The sequence below is a fragment of the Gambusia affinis genome, linkage group LG07 (assembly GCF_019740435.1).
Source record: "Gambusia affinis linkage group LG07, SWU_Gaff_1.0, whole genome shotgun sequence".
NCBI classification, from domain to species: Eukaryota; Metazoa; Chordata; class Actinopteri; order Cyprinodontiformes; family Poeciliidae; genus Gambusia; species Gambusia affinis.
This window is the reverse complement of record NC_057874.1, coordinates 21,842,570-21,859,823: the sequence shown is the minus strand read 5'-3', so window position 1 is coordinate 21,859,823 and position 17,254 is coordinate 21,842,570. Positions and strand designations below refer to the sequence as shown.

Sequence of the window (17,254 nt, the reverse complement as noted above, 5' to 3'; positions counted from 1 at the left end):
GGGAGTGAATACTTGTTCTACACTGGACCAGGTTGTTTCAGGCTTTCCTCTACTTAATAAATGGTAATATTTTTTTTGAGGTTGAAATGGTCTGATAAAGATTTATTTAATAATCTAAAACATTTACGTGTGACAAAATAATAATAAAAAAAAAGAATAAATATGTACTTGTTCACCACTAAGCAATAAACAAATGAAGAGACAGTAAGGGGAAGTAAAGTCATTAGTAATGAAAACAAATGATTGTAAAGTGACACACAATAGTGAGCAAGTAGAGCTAGTGTGCTCAGTACCAGTGCACACAAAATAAAGCAACTAATTAAATTAAATAACTCTTTTCCTCGTTGAGGTCTGTAAATAAGGTGCATGATTGATGTTTGTGGAAAATCTGGTAGATCGTACCTGATCCGTGGGGGTGTAGTCGTTCTGCCTCACCACATCAATCCTGTCTAAGAAGCTGCAAACAGAACAAATAAAACAATCAGAACTGAACTTTTACACAAACCTATTGACACACAAAGACAGCTGTGTATGTTTCTATGATTACAATTTCCCACATGTCCTGCTAATGCACGACTAACACGTACAAAGTCTGTGTACAGTCAATAGTGAAAGCATGAGGAGGATTGGAGCGGCTGTGACTGGCTGACCACAAGGTGGCGCTGCGTTTGAAGCTTCTGTGAGATCAGAGGCAGCCAGTCTGAGTCACCAGCAGCAGTTGGCTCTGTCAGACCAGCAGAGCCTCTTCAATGGAGCTGCTGTAGTAGTACAGGAGTACAGGAGGAGTGTGGATCTGTGTATGTGTGTGTGCGTGTGTGTGTGTGTGTGTGTGGAATCGGCTATGTGTATGTGCGTGGGTGGGCATGCAGGCCCACAGCACATTCAGATTTGCAGACTGCCCACCCAAAGGCATGTTAATTGTTTTGCTGCACTGAGTGATAGCGCTGCCGCTTTTCAAGGTGTGAGTCGCTCTCGCGCTTTCTGGATGGCTGAATCAGAGTCAGCTGCTTTGAGGTGTTTGCTCCATCGAGTCAGGGCCGGGAAGGGAGTGAGGAAACACTGAGGTCAGTTCAGATATACTGAGAGGAAATCTTTAAACTGTTGTGGCAACAAACTCCCCTCCTAAAAAAAAATTGAAATCAGTGTGCAAAGAATCAATCAACAGGCTACCAAACTGCCTGTGTGTGTTTTAAAGGAATCATTTACAGGCAAACTGAGGAAAACACAATAATGCACAGCAGCAGAGAGAATATATACTATTATATATAAGGACTACTCCATCTTTTTCATGTACTATTTTTTGTTAATATCTACATAAAAAAAATAATGAAAGGATTAAGTTAACTTAAGCAACAATGATTCAATGCACAAGGCGCTCAGACATACAGTCTGCACATTTACATGTCTGAAGTTGCAAGAAGTCTCAAGTTTACACTGAAGTCAGGCCATCATGCAGAGGTGAGCTTCTCAACTGGCTGCAATGCCACACTTCATAAAGATGAAAAACATCAACATTTCAGGAAAGAGGTAACGGATAACGAAAAGCTGAAGTAGTGACTTGAATCAAAATATATAAACATATTAATCACACTTTTACAGTAAAAGCAATAAAAATACAGTAGAGTTCTAAGAGAAAATACAAAATGTATCAACCCTTGTAAGTTGCTTGGGTCTGTGGGACCAGTTTTTACTTTTATTATAGCAAAGAAAATACAAGTACTGATTTTTTCAAACTGAGACTCATAGGCCTTGATTCCGATATTTTCTGTGAACAACATAATTCAGAAAAAAAAATAAAATCTGATGACCACCACCATATGTTACAGGGTGAAGGCTTCTTCAATCAATCAATCAATGCTGATCAGTTCTGGGGGGGTTTTTTGTTTTGTTTTTTTTAACAAAAACCGAGACAACTGATAACAGCTGTTCGTAACCTAGCAACCAAAATTAACAGAAGGCAAGACAGAGGCTGTGCAACCAAAATATGAAAACCTTACAAGGGTAAATGAATGATGCATCAGTCGAGCAACCAGGGATAAATAATGTCCTTTAATCATCTGATCAAATGCTGCAAAATCTTAACCAGTTTACCAAATGTATGACAACTCAAAACTCCTACATTCTCTGGTCTGTAAACTCATCGACCAACAGTATGTACTTTGAATTTAGTAACAGGCGAGGGACAAATACCTTGAAACATTAATGGGGATTATTTTGTAATTTTATTTTAGTACAATTTGAGTTTATCAATAATATGATACAGTTCATGTAGATATTCTGTGAGGCATATAATACTATGGCAATAAATCTCTTCATTTTCTGTCCACCTTTGTCAAGGAACCTTACACCTAAATTCTCGAAATCCTGTTTGTTTGCATTAAAGTAATTTTAAAAAGAATCAGAAATGAACAAAATCATAATCAGCAAATTAGACAGAAAGACAGAAATCAATATTGGCCAATTAATTACATGATTGGTGCAGCTCTCTAATAATAAACGCTTCAAGTGAGACAATATGCTAATTAGGTAACAGTTTGCTTACAGTGTTTGTGCTGCTGCCTCATTTATTGAAATAATTGAAATATATTTGTTTTATTTGTCTTTGAGCTTATATATTTTAAATGAACTCATATTTTCCTATGGTAAAATTAAAAGTCCTTTTCAAGGTTTTCAAACTTTTCCCTCTACACACTTCAGAGATGTAAACAAAAAATATTAACTAACAACAACAGCTTCTAATCACTACTAAATTATTTCTTGGGCTACAGTTATTAATGTCTTGTATTTTACATTATACAGCAAGAACAAAGTAAACTAAAATATAAATGTTATCTCTCTCACACGCCATATGCACCTAAGCAAAACACAAATTTAACAAAATAAATCACCCAATTTCAATAGTTTTCTTGAATGTACAAAATGTATAAGATATCTTTATTTCAATTAAACCGATTAATAAATCGTTTGCCATTAGGAATAATAAATATTTATTACAATGAAACAATCCAAACAAATCCTGTGATGGTAAATGACTTTCCTGCTCAAACTGAGTGCTTAGCACAATATACAAAAAATGTTACAAAGAAAATCTCCAAAATAATGTTCTTGCTAAGTTTTCTGACATTTAGCAATTGAAATAATTTTGATAAATCTAACTAACTTCAATTAAGAGATGTTTGGTCTGATTTAACTTCAGAAAGTAAAGAAAAATATCATTTTTTATTAGGTGTATGAAAATCTGGTTTTAACTGTATATAATATTTTCCAAATTTAAGCTTTTAATCAAAGGTTGGATTGTATTTTATTACAAAACTATGCCGTTTGAATATCAAGCCCTTACAAGGATTTTATATAGAAATCAAGCATTCCCAAACCTTAAAAACAACAATTGAAATCCAAGCATTTTCAAGAATTTCAAGAACCAGTATGAACTCTGAAAATAAAACCTAAAACCCAATTGGAAGATTTACCCAGGTGGTATCAATTTGCAGAGACTACATTTCCGGAAACACTTTTTATAATAAAAAGTAGCTCAATAGAAAAAAGAAAAACCTGCAAGAATGAATAGTAAAGAAGTTTGGAAGAAAAATTTTATGTACTAAAAACAGGCGGCTGACACAGGAAGATTTCCCTCCTTGTTTGACTCTAGACCTGCTGAATTTGTTGACGACTAGAAAGGTGGGGAGGTAGTTTGGAGCTGCTTCCTTGAGATCAGGTATGTAAGCTCCCCTCTGAGATAAGCAGGAATGTGGCAGTCAGGGGTGAAATGTGACATTAGGGCAGCAGGTAACCCACAGAGCAGAGCGGGGAGGGTGTGGGAATGCGGAAGCTGAAATACTGGACGGGTTACCGGACCAACCACGAGACGGTGAGTTCAGAAAGAGGATGCAACTGAGAGACAGTGGAAGAATAAAAGAGAACAAATGTGCAAAACACATTTGCTTATCAGGCAGTCAGTCAGGTACCGCTGGCTCTCTGCAGAGATACGAGGCTCAGCTGCTCCCACACAGAAGTGGAGAACCGTGTGGAGCCGGACCGCCTAATCCCCTGCAATCATCCAACTCTGCCTTCGCCGAACAATCGCCTCCAGAGCTCCCAGCGACATAAATACGCTGGATGTGACAGAACCTGAATGCTACAGCCGCTCCAATCATGACGGAGTTAACATGGCCTCGTGTTTATACGCGGCTCTGTTCTGAGGCGTCGGCACTCCCAGTACAAACACACCGCTCGGTTTTTAGCAGTTCTCCCTATTAATAGGACAAGTGCCAATAATAACCACGTCTAGTAAGTTGAACTGAATAAAAGTGGCTGCCCCCAGTAACAGAGAGGTCTGCAGTGTTATGTATAACCTGCCAGGGTTATTCTGGGGTAGCAGACAGGCCAACTTAAACCATGGAAATACACACAGGACACTTGTCTGGACAGCAAAAAATAGCACAATTTTTACAACAAAAGATAATAGCTGGTATTTTAGTCATTTTGTTGCTAAATTGAAGGTGAGACAGCTGTAAAGGGAGTATTTCATAGAAGGCTAAATTTAAATGATACACACCTATTTTTAAATGTTCCATGTGCTTTTTTTTTACTGATATTTTCTTTTTTTGCTACTGTATTATAAAAAGTGGATGCAAAAACTAAAGGTTGAATAATTACAAAAAAACCCCTTAAAGAGCCATTTTTAAGTTCTTTATGTTTTAGTTAACCAGGTATGAACTGCTGTCAAAATATTTCCAGAACAGCTGGATCTTTCGAGTGGATCCACTTTGCATTTTTAAGTTCTGTTTGAATTTTTTACTTCCACATTTGACCAAAACCGTAGAGATCTTTATATGCTGAAAGGCAGCAGCACCAGCAGCAAAAGCAGCAGCAGCAAAGCTGATAACTCTCCCAAAATGCATTTAACTTATTAAAGGGGGAGAATCAGGACTAAGGATTACTCAGGTTACGACCAGACTATCAGCTCAAGATGGGATTTAACTACTCTGTACTGCTGCTGTTGGCCAACACACTACTTTCATGGAAAAATAATTTTTTTCTTAATTTACTTCAAAAATGTTAAATCTTCTTTTTTTTTTTTTTAAACTGCTTTTGCAAAACCAAACTGCATAAGAAAAGGTTAACAATTTTTTTAAATGTCGTCTAAAGAAAAATATTAATAGAAATTTAGGATAATCATTTTAATTAAATTCAAAAATGTACTTTCTTATAATTTTATTAAACAAAGTTTCTCTCAGAGTGTATGATTCAGCGCGACACAAGCGCAAAACATCTGGAAAACGTTGCCGGATCCGAGCTGCTGCGCGGTCTGCTGTGTGACAAGCAGGCGGACTCACACACAGGCAGGTTAGCGGGCAGGACTGTGTCCGTAAAAAAGCTTCTCTCTCCACATTTGCCTCAAACTATTTACATTTTCTGGCTTTTTAAAAGTTTAACAAGGCATCGTTTAAATATTTGCAACATATTCCTCTGAAAGAGTTGAATTTGTTTCACAATACTTCTGTCAACTACAATGAGCTGAATTAGCTTTTTGCATGCATCTTAGTATAGCCGTTTATTTAACTGGTTAATGTTTACATACTTATTCATTGTGTACCGTTTACTTTTTTTAATTACAAACTAAGCTAAAATGGTTTTAAATCCAACAAAACACAGAATTTCTTATGAAATATATCACGCGAAGTTAGAGGTTTAATTATTGTCCAAACAACACCTATGCTATCTCTTTGTAACACCAAAAGTTAAAATTGGTACGAATCTAAACTAAAGTACAATTTGTTCACTTTATTTCTAATCTGTAATGGATTTAAATTCTTCCTATTTTTTAAGCATATTTATTATCAATACTTGATAGTAGAGACATGGATAGTAATTGACAAAAAATCAGAAGCTTATGTCCTTAAAAACCAAAAGGCTTTCAAACTTGGTACGCTTCAAAAACACACATTTCTGCACAGATCAAAACTAAAACGCACGTTCTCAGAGCGTCAAGTCCGGTCAGAAAAATGGTCTTGCCGCTTCCTGTAGGAGTGGGGAGAAAAGACTGAGCATGGCCCGAAGAGGGGAGCGATTCCAGGGGCTTTACAGCCTTTTTGTACATTAACGCCTCAACCTGCGAGGCGACGCAACCAAAGGTTTCACCAGCCGACCCCAACTCTCACACACAAACCGTATCCTGTGAAAGGGCGAGCGGGAGAGAGCGGGAGAAAGACGAGGAAAGAAAGGAGAGAGAAGGCTGTGTCTGACATTACAGCGCTGCTCCAAAAATAGCTCCCTGGCGCCCTGGCCTCCAGCTTGGTTGTCATGGTGACAGAACCACAGGCGCTAAAAATAGAAAAAGCTCCAAATCCTGTGCAGCTGGAGAGACAGAGAGAGAGACAGAAAGAAAGATAAAAAGAAGAAGAAGGAGGAAAAGACCAAGCTGCAGGGGAGGGAGACGAGAAGAAGAAAAGAAAGAAACAAGCAGGGACAGGAGAGAAAGAGAGCGAGACAGAGGAGGAAATACAGCAAGAAACAACGAGGTACAGAGAGAGAGAACCATGCCTGGAATGGAGTGGGTTAGTGAAAAGAGAAGAGAAAAAGAGCACAAGACATATGAGGGGGGGAAAAACAACAAAAAGATTTAATGTACATCTGAAAATTAGAGAAAGAAAACCAAGAGGAACTGAGAGCGATAAAAAACTAAAAATAACCAGAAATAAGATGTGAAACATGAAGAAAATGAAGGACAAATGTAAACTTGCAACATTTAAAAAGAAGAGATGAAAAGTAGTAAAGATGGAAAGATTAAAGAAGTTTAATAAAATCAACATAAAAAACCTAAAATTTGGTAACATACAAGAATAATTAATATATGTTTGAAAACTAACAGCAAGTTAGGAAATAATGTTGAAAAAAGCTAAAGTGAATTAACAGAAAACAGAGAATAACATAAAACTGCGGAAGGAATAAGCTGGGACAGCAGCTATGCGGTGAAACTATGGTCGAAATGTTTCCAAAAGTGTTTGCCTCCAACATCTCCACGTTTAACTCTACTTCTGCTCCACATCTGCGAACACCGTCACATCTCTCAAACACACCTGAGCTTATTACACAGCTACACCGCACCAACTTCAGCTGCAGTCCCATCCCCTCTACTCAGAGACGCAACACGTCCATTTTCTGTCCCACCACATGCAGCTGTGAGGGAGAGAATCAGCGGGGAGGAAGGACAGAGTGGAGAGGAGAAGAGGGACATCGGGGGGAAAACGCCAACAGTGCGTTGCCGCCGCAACACGACTTCAATGAGCAGATAACTAACTCAGCCAAGACGCCCCGCCAGCATCCAAACCTAGCTAACAATTCCTCCTTTTCTTCAAGCTCCATGGATTATATTTAAAAAAAACTTTAAGAAAACAAAAATGTTGCAGTTAAACATTTTTTAACTGTACTGTTATAACAAGATCAAAAGCAAAAAAAAAAAAAAAAAACAATTTTCTGTTAAAGTTTCAGAAAAGTTTATAACTACAAATCTTTTTAGTCAAAAGCCTTTAAAAGCTTTTTTGTTATTTAAAAATAATTTATTTCAGCGCACAATAAATGAAATACATAAGCAAGTCAGAATGCTTTAATAGTGGTTGTCCCATGTATCCTAGTGTTTATTTATACATCTAGATTAAACTGAATAATCTAAAATGTCATCCTAGGTTTTGTTTTTTTTTCTTTTTTAGTTTATTATGTGAAACAAAGAGTTTTCAGAACTATTTTATATGATTAAGCAAATTTCAGTTTAGTGTCAAGAAATGAATGAAGACAAATTTTAGGTTATATCCATATATCTATTATATATTCATTTTTTATGTTTGATTTTCTATTTTTTTTCCATTTTGTGGGTTTCTTGTTTTTGAATCTGTATTGAACTTTGAGCTGTTCTTAGTATGAAGAGTGCTTTATAAATAAAATTAATTGATTTCCTACTATTTAACTGCACATGTGCAGTATGCATTTTTAATGATCAAGTGTCACAAGAGTCATAAAAATCAAATGTATGTACAAATTGGGCCTCTGAGGCTACACAAATTATTGTAAATGTATCTCTTTTTATTTGTCCCCAATATTTAAAGTACAAGCCTATTACGAACCAACATTTTCAGAAGTATTTTCTATAACATATGTAACCATATTAAAGTGTTTCTACTTCAACATGTTGACTAAACCTTCATATATTTGTACTGATACTGTAGACATGTGGAGTACATTTACTAATTTGGATACTTCTGAAGGCATTGGTTGCTGTGGATTATTGTGATAACAATAAATCAAAACGATAAATGGTAATACGATAAATGCCCAAACCTACTTTGAATTTTATTTAATGGGATCAGAGTAAAGCCCACAAAAATTATAGAGGCATGTCACCGTTTTGAAAATTTGCAAAAATATTTGAAAACGACATCATCTTATTTTCACTTCGTTGTTATGTAGTACTTTTAGGTGACTTAAAATCTCAATAAAGCACATACATACCAAAACGGGGTCTGAATACTTTTGCAATGTACTGTGTTTGTATACTTTAAAAGCCAAATCCAAAGATAGGGACAAGTTGTCGTTAAAGGTTGCCCCTTTTGTCTTATGCTAATCATTCTCCAAACCCATCAGGTAAACATGGTGACACTCTCCCAGAGAATAAAATGGCTCAATGTTCTGTGCAGCTTTGTCTGCCGCTCCAAATATATCTCCTGTCTGCGGCAGGTCAGCAGCATCCCATGATGTGCTTGCTTTTCAAAAGCTCCTTCAGGACCCCATGCGCTATCATTTATTTCATTTGCATCTCACTTTAGCCACAAATGTCTTCCCTTTCTTCTCATTTAAAAAAGAACAGCTCAGAATTTGGCTATGAAGCAGCCAGACAGAAATGAACGAGAAAGATTGATGACACCGCACAAAAGAGACGTGCAGTCAGGTTTGACTGAAAACAGAGGCGGCACGTCTGGCACCATCTCAGGTTAACTAAATCTGCCAACCAGTGAATCATGCTCATGAGGTGAAACATCATTATGACTTGCTTTTTTATTCCAACAAGCTAAGAAACACTAATATGTGCTGGGGCTTTTTCAAATCTCATGATGAGGAATAGTCTCATTTCTAAAGCCACAATCGCCATTTTCTAAAGGCATTGCTGATGCAAAGGCTATTTATCTGCCTTATTCATATTTTCTGAAAGGTAAAAAAAATATATAAAAAGCTTTTCACACCAGAAGACATGGACTTTATTGAGTAAAAGCACAGAGACTGTTTTGGTCAGAGATTGACTTGCAATCAGGCCTTGTTTCGGAGTTAAAACAAACCCATGCCTCAGTCTTGTCATGCTCTTTGGACCTTGGATGTGAACTGCCTACACTGACAGCAACTGAACTCAACACATCCTCGTGAAATCAAGGGCAACACCATCCTTACAACAACACCATTCAAGATGATGCCATATAACATGGTTTGCTAAAGAAAAAAAATTCAACAAGATCACACAGGAGGATGACTGAGCAAAAAGGCAGCCAGGGAAGCTTCAGTGACTTCCTCTTCGTCACACAGATGAAAAAGCATCACAATACATTGAACTTCTCCCTTTTTTTTTCTCCTTTTTTATTATGGCATAAAGTGGGCGATGTCATTCACCTTTTATCAACAAAAAAAGGAGGGGGGGGATGACTTTGTACGGTGCTGATTCAGGGTTGACATTTCCATTTAATGCTAACAACCTTCATCAATAATGCTGAAGTTGTCTCCCTCCTAACACACTCGCTCATTCTTTCTCCTTCTGCAGCCTGCCTGGGTTAAAAATAGCTCTTCCCTCTCTTTTTCTCCGCTTCTCCGTTTACATAAGCATACGGAGGGGGGAGGGGAGCACTTCCGGTCTGGCCACCCAGCCCAGCATCTGATCCATAACGAGGAGAGGAGAGAGGAGAAGAAAAGTAGAGAAGAGGAGGAACGAGGAGAAGAGAGGACATGAGAGGAGAGTCTGATTATTACCTCCTTTTCAGTCCTTTGCTCTTGTCAACTGCCCTAAACTTTCTGAGCTATCACATCTCTGAAGGCCAGTAAACAGTAAACCAACAGACACCTGTAGCCAAGCATGCAACATGTCAGGGACACACACAGAAACATGCACCCCCCCCCCCCAAATCTAATGCTACGTTTACACAGGCTAATGCGACTCAACCCACATTTTTTTCCCCATGAGTGACTCATATCAGACTTTTTCACTAGGGATGCACCGATCCACTATCTTCCACTTCTGATGCCGATACCAATATCTGAAGTCAACAGATATCGATCCGATACAGAAAAAACAGCTGCATTGGTTTAAAACATTTCTTTTTGTTAAACAGACATAAATGCAATGAATGACAAATTTCTGTGATAACTCAGCACCAAAACACACATGAATATATCAATGGCTTCACATGTATATCAACAACTTTAATTTGTTCAGTCAGTAAACTTAGAAGTATAACAGCCAATGTAAAATAAATAATAAAGAAACTTTCTAGGTTTATTAATTACAAAGGCTCAAACTAGCAATGCATTTTCCAGCTACTTAAGTAAAATTTCCTAAATAACTGGATATTAGGGCTGGTGTTAGGGCTCCACAACTTAAGAAAAATATTTAATTTAACTGTAAATTGTGTGACTGATAACAATTTATCCACATTTTCCACTCAAGGTTCTTTCTGTGGTAATCCTAATGAAGGCAACAAGCTAAAATGCATTGATTTGCTAATAAAGTTTCTTCCCCAGTATTTTGTGTGCTGTGGAAGTCTTCACCTAACCAGGCTTCTTACTGTTTTACACAATGTCAACATGACTCTGAGCTTTGGTATCTCAACTACTAAAGATATACATCTGCTGGGTACACTAAGGGAAATTAGAGCCTGAATGCCTTACACTTTAAATATAACATCCTAGCTAATATTAAACCCAAGCAGACTATTCCATTTGGAATATTGTGATGAGGATTCAACTGCGATTCAACATACCATGCAACTTAAATTTCTGCCAAATCAAAGTGATTCCTTTGTAATTTATTAAGCATCACTGAAAAAATTTAGCATTTTAGTAAAGAGGCATTTTTAAGACTTTACCACTGACAGCAGCAAAGTTGTAAATCACAAATTTTGACATCTTACCGTTTGATAAAACTAAAGTAAAGGACAAGACATAAAATGCTAAATATTCACTTCTGTAATCAGGTGAGCTTGGACAACTTTTTGAAATAAATAGAAACCCTCTTATTGAGCTACTGGCAAAATCCCTTCATCCATCCTCCAATTCTAAAATGAATAATAAAAGCTCAGGGAGAAAGGAAGAGCAAGCTATGCAAAAGATAGACATTTACTAAAAATAAATATTAGAAGATTAATGTTTCATTAAAGAAAGATATTTAAAATTGGTCATAAAACCAACTGGTGCATTGCAAGTTTTAGTTCAGGTAATGTCATCTACCGGTAATCAGTTCAGGTCATCCCTACTGTGTGACAAATTCAGCAATTTCCTTTGTTGAAATAAAAAAAAAAAAAAGCCCTGCAATCTTTTAATAATTAGAAAAAACAACCCAGCGGACACATACTTCCTTTAAGGACCAAATAAACAAGTCTGTAGTCTAAAATTAAAAAAAATGTCAACTAATATCTACAAAATATGAATGAATTATTGAGTTGGAAGTCAAGTGAAGCCAAGTTGCATCACTCAGCAGAAAGGCAGATGTTTATACGTTTTCAATATTACTGAAAGAAATGCTAAACCAACTCAAATAAAAAAGTCCAATACATCACTCACCAAAATAACTGTGTTCTTTAAACATATGCCATAGTATCGTACAGAATCTCACAGACACTAGCTGGAAACAAGAACGTTTTTCAAACTCTTCTCTGCACACACTACTGTGCTTCATCATTTCAAAGTAAAAGTTCAGGTTATACAACACGCTTGTATGATGCCAGTCTTACTGTCAGCAACCTGAAGCCATGCAGCATGAACTCGTCAGCTACATGAAAGAAAAATGTAACTTGTTTGCCAGCAAAGTAGTGCAACGTAGCACACAGCAGTGAGGAAGCTGAAAATGCTTTTGATCAAGGAAGACGTATTCGAGAACTTTAAAAAAAAATAAACTAACTTCATTTATGTCAACTTTAACTTATTTCATTCAGCTCCATTGTTTATCGTCATACAAGTTGCTCAGTCCAGGTTTGTTCACTCCTGCGCCAATATGTACCACATTTCCTGTTGCCATTTCCCACTTACCTAGTTATTATTTATCATTTTATTTTTATGCATAATTAGGTATTTTGGTAAACTAAATAGATGTGGAGTCAAAAATTTATCAAATTTTACAGCCAATTAAATTAAATGAAATGAAAAAAAAAATTTATTGGTGTCTTTTTCTTTATTATGATTTTGATTCCTGTTTGAGGAAATTAACTCTTTCGGACTATGACCCTTCTCCTTAAATCAAAAACAACACTTTGTGACCTGCTGATATAATTTGCTAGACTCATATAATACAATTCCTTTATAGCAGATTATGAGCCACTATTGTCAAGGCAGATATGAAACATCCCTCTACCAGGTACAAGTTGCAGAAACATATGACCAAACGTATGACCAAAGGAACAAAAAACTAGGTACAAGTCGCCTATTCACAGATATTTGTGAATAGCCAAATTTTGCATAATATTTTAATCTAAAATGTTCACAATAAAACTTCATTTAGGAACCAGAAATACCACAACGCAATAATAGTTCTTGACATACTTGCATAGCAGCCAATCTAGAAACGCCATTCATTTTCTTTGGTGCCGATTGGCTGCAAATCTAATGCATATTAAGTTATCTTTGATGTTAGTACTTTTTAAATCAGTAGTGATAAACAGTTTTTAGAAGGATCTGAAGAAGATGTGACCCAGCAAAGCCAATTTACAATGCATGGACAAAACACATTAAATTCCAACAGCAAGTACAGACCAAATGGGATCAGCCACCAATCTTTGTTGTTTTACATCAGTCATCCAAGAAGAGTTTAGCAAATGGCTAATCTGTTAATTAACACAGACAAGCAGCATCAGAGCCATTTCCCTGCAATAATATACCACTGATAATGTACAAAGGCAGCATGTAAAAAAACAACAGCAACACAACAGAAATCTAAAGAATCAGAGACAGTTCAAAGGAGGGAAACTATGATCCAGCAACAGACTTTGTCATGGCAACCTAAATGCTGCATTCAGTGTTACTAAAGAGCGAAGTGTTGCTTTTAATGTCATTAAGAAGCCATTTCCATTTAGTGTTAGAAACTAATGGCTAATTATATGCTCATTTAAAAGCTGTTTTGACCTAATTTTACCTCTGTACGACTACAAGAAATGTATATTAACTTTGAAAATAAAATGACTTTCTGAAGTAAATAAAAAGGAAAATATATATTCAGGTTACACGTCATGGAATTACAGTATTTTATGCCAAAAAAAATAGCTAAAAAGTCAGTTTATTTTTTTTTTATTAGAACATTGGTAAAAAAAAAAAAAAAACTGTATTTCCCACCCATGTTGAAAAAAAGAACAATTTGAGCATAAGCATAACCAAAAGTTGGTTCAATTTGAGCTGAGCAAAACAGTTGAGGATTTCTAAAATCCACAATAGCTTATTCTGCTGTTGACTTGTTTTGTATTTTTTATTCCAATGGATGACAAAAGGACAAAAACATGACTTATTTGTTGGAGAATCCTACACAAGAGCAGCCTGCCACTTCCACCTGAAGCTGGTCACACACTACTGTCTGGTAGAATCCCATTTCTCAACCTGCATTTGTAGTCAAGTCAGCCAATGTGGCTGTGCTGATCATTTAAGCACAAAGAGCACACCCGGGCTAAACCCATAAATGTTCAATGGGGGTGAGGTCAGGACTCCAGGCAGGCCATTCCACCCTCTAAATTCCCAAATTCTGGCAGTAATCCCTGATAAAGCATGCTCTGTGGGGGCAAGCATCAACATCTTGGAGGATGAAGGTCTGTCATTAACAATGGAGGTATGGAAGCTCAGCCCAATATTTCTCTGCACCTAATTTGCCTTCAGTGACAAAAACTCTCAACCCAAAGAGATGAGGCATCACACCATCACACTGCCTCCACCAAAAGCTGCATGACATTGGCTGAAAAGATTTTTTCTGGTTGTGATACATATACTGACATCTGCTTATCAGCCCGTAAATCCATTTTCTTTACAAAGAAGCATTATTGGAACATAATAAAAAACACAAATTCCTTTTACTACCTTGTTATGTATAGGTAGTATAGCAACATTTCAATATACATGCAATCATTCCCTGTAGATTTAGAAAATAATCCACAAAATGTATCCTTGAAGATGCAGATGTGTCAATTAACAGCAGCAAAGGTTTGCAGGAGGGAGAAAGAAAGAAAAAACAAACTGAAAAGAAGGACTTACTACTGGGCACAGTCGATGAGCTGATATTCGTTGGATCTTTCCCAGCATGCCCGCACACCTTCATCATGCCAGAGAGTCTTTGTGTGGTCATAAAACTCCTGAAAGCACAAATATGGGTCTGAGACAAAATACTTTCGACTTGTACGTGTAAAGTATCTGAGTAAATACAGAAACTTCTCAGCAACTAAAACAGGAGGTGACAACCTGAGACAATTACGGTTGCAACCATTAAGAAAATAATTGCAACACATTTACTGAAATTTTGAAAAGTACCAATAATTACTGGTTTGAAGACATTATTTGTAGTGTTATGTGGAAATAGGACAATTTTGGATTTAAGTAGGAAAAACTACATTAATCTATGAAGGCAATGGTCAAATGTAACCCAGCTGAGAAAATAATGCCAGGTTTACAATAAAACGCATTTGCACAGGGCTGCTTTATGTAGTTTATGAGTCCCATGCTTATAACTGTATTTCTCGTCTGCTCTTTTATAGGTGAAAGAGTTTATGGACAGATGGCGGGAGGCAAGATACACTCCCTAGCTAACTTTGGATTTTAAGATTGGCTCGGAGAGGAGCAGCAGATGAGCGGGCTCTGGCAGCGGCAGGAAACAGAGCGGTTCACCGGGTTCATGAAGAAATGGGGAGCTTTGTACTGACAAAAGACTTGGCTGTCGCTACAGAGGCCTATCTCTACAATCTGCTGTTGGTCAGTCGAGCAAAAATAAGCCATTATGAGCCATACAGTTAATCAGTATACTCTGGTAAGCAACAGAGAATGAACAACATCTCATGATAATTTTCTTCTTACTTTACTTAAGTTTTGACAAGTTTAAAATGATAATTTGTCATTTTATTTGATCTAAAGGTTATGGACGTGTGATAAAAAGGGCAATAAGCAGTAGAAGCAGTGGGAAAAAAACAATACAGAGATGATCTGACTTTCTGAAGACCTCAACATACAACTGAAACCAGATATTTACATACATTGCATACAAAAACCTAACCATTTCTTTATTGCTGTCTGATCAGTTCAGAGTGAATTGTGGACCTCCGCATGTCTAATTCTTCACTATGTTCAATTGCCAGATGCCTGAAGGCGCCATGTTCCTTCGCTCAATCAATTATATGGACCTATAAACATAACTGAAATGTCCAGCCATTATATTACGCAAAAAAGAGAAAGGTTGTGTCTCTTATAGGCAAACGGGTTTTTGAGTTAAAATAGTGCATCAACCCCAGAAGAAAAGCAAAAGATCATGTGACGATGCAGGTTGGGGCTGGTCAGTGTGTGTCATTATTATTATCCAGAGCAAAACAAGTCCTGTAGCCACATGGGCTGAAAGGATACTGAGAGGAAGAACTATTACTCCAAAACCAACAACAAAAAGTCAGATTAAAGTTTGTAAATGCTTTCACCGACAATGGCCTGAAATTCTGGACAGACATCCTACAACTTAACAAAACTACAATTCATGATTTATTTTTAATTGTTCTACTTAAAGCAGTGATGCAAACAGATAACTTTCTTCTTTCTTCCAGTGGAATAAAAATAATTTTAATGCTTACGAGTATAAAAAAAAGTTAAAGAGAGAACATTAATTCAAATTTAACAGTCCCTAAATGGTAAGGAGGTGTTTGAAATACTCTTCAACAAAGTTTGATGATTTATTAGACACAATGACGAGATAAAGATACTAACTAGAATAAAACTATTTACAGACCAGTGCGAGAATAAAATGTTGTATTTAATAACCATTACTAACATTTTTGTATTTTCAGGTTTTTTCATTCCTTCAGAAAGTGTGAATATTCACACATAGTTACTTGAACAAATTTTGCGAAAACCTTTGATTTATTGCAGCAAATTACATTTTCAATAATACTCTGAAAAACATTTATTATAAGTGGCAGAAGATGAAGCTATATTTTGTTTCAACCAGAAATCAAGTGATCAGTAAGTCCAAATCTTTTTATTGTTCATTATCAAAGAATAAAAATTACCACAAAGATTAATAACTCAGAAATGTATGAACATTTCTAAATAAAGGCCTTATGATGCAAAAACTCTTCATTTTCTAAGACAAGTGTCCAGTCAAAAAAAATTAATAATGTCCTCCTATCTATAAGGATCTATATGGATGCAGAGTGGTGTGGTTGTATGGCTGTGTTTCTAATCTAAGAAAACACAATGTAAATATTTATTTTGCAATGCTGCAGTTATTCAGCACAGCTACACAATTAAATAAATCTAAAAATAAGGCAAAGCAGAAATCTGACATAACTGCCATTTATGGATGTCAGGAGCAGGATTTTTTTCTCCCTGATACTCAAAGTTATTACAGACTATGTATTTGCCCACAAAGCCACAGTCTGGTACAACACCAAAATCGGTGCCGTATATATTGTGTACACAATTATTCAAGTTGCATTTCTGAATATTCATTTTATTTTTGAACAATTGCAGTCCTCTTAACTCAATTTAAAATTTTTATAAACCTCAAATATTTTCGGAAGGTAAAATAACTTAATCAGTAATCAGCATAGCCAGCCATCATTTAAATACCTCATAGAAGTTCTTTATTCAGTTTCTTAAGATTAATTTTTTTGAACAACCACCGTCTTCCAGACCAGGCTAATTGTGCAGAGATATACAATATAGAATGTGATGGAGCTTAAAATCATAGTCTTTATTAAAGATGCAGACTTTTCCCCCACATATACTTGAAGAAAATGTCTTCTAAACATAGACAGTAGATCTGGTAGTTTATTTTTGA

General features: G+C 36.3%; 1 protein-coding gene across 2 annotated transcripts in view; it reads right to left on the bottom strand.

Moving 5' to 3' along the window:
* LOC122833970 (guanine nucleotide-binding protein G(s) subunit alpha-like) overlaps nt 1–17,254 on the bottom strand; it is a 35,063-nt gene that overhangs the window by 7,115 nt on the left and 10,694 nt on the right. For both annotated transcript variants that reach the window (XM_044121985.1, XM_044121986.1), the window contains 2 exons: nt 14,476–14,573; nt 403–457 (listed from right to left, as the gene is read on the bottom strand). In XM_044121985.1, the coding sequence (XP_043977920.1) occupies nt 403–457; nt 14,476–14,573 (153 nt within the window). The remainder of the gene's footprint in view (nt 1–402; nt 458–14,475; nt 14,574–17,254) is intronic.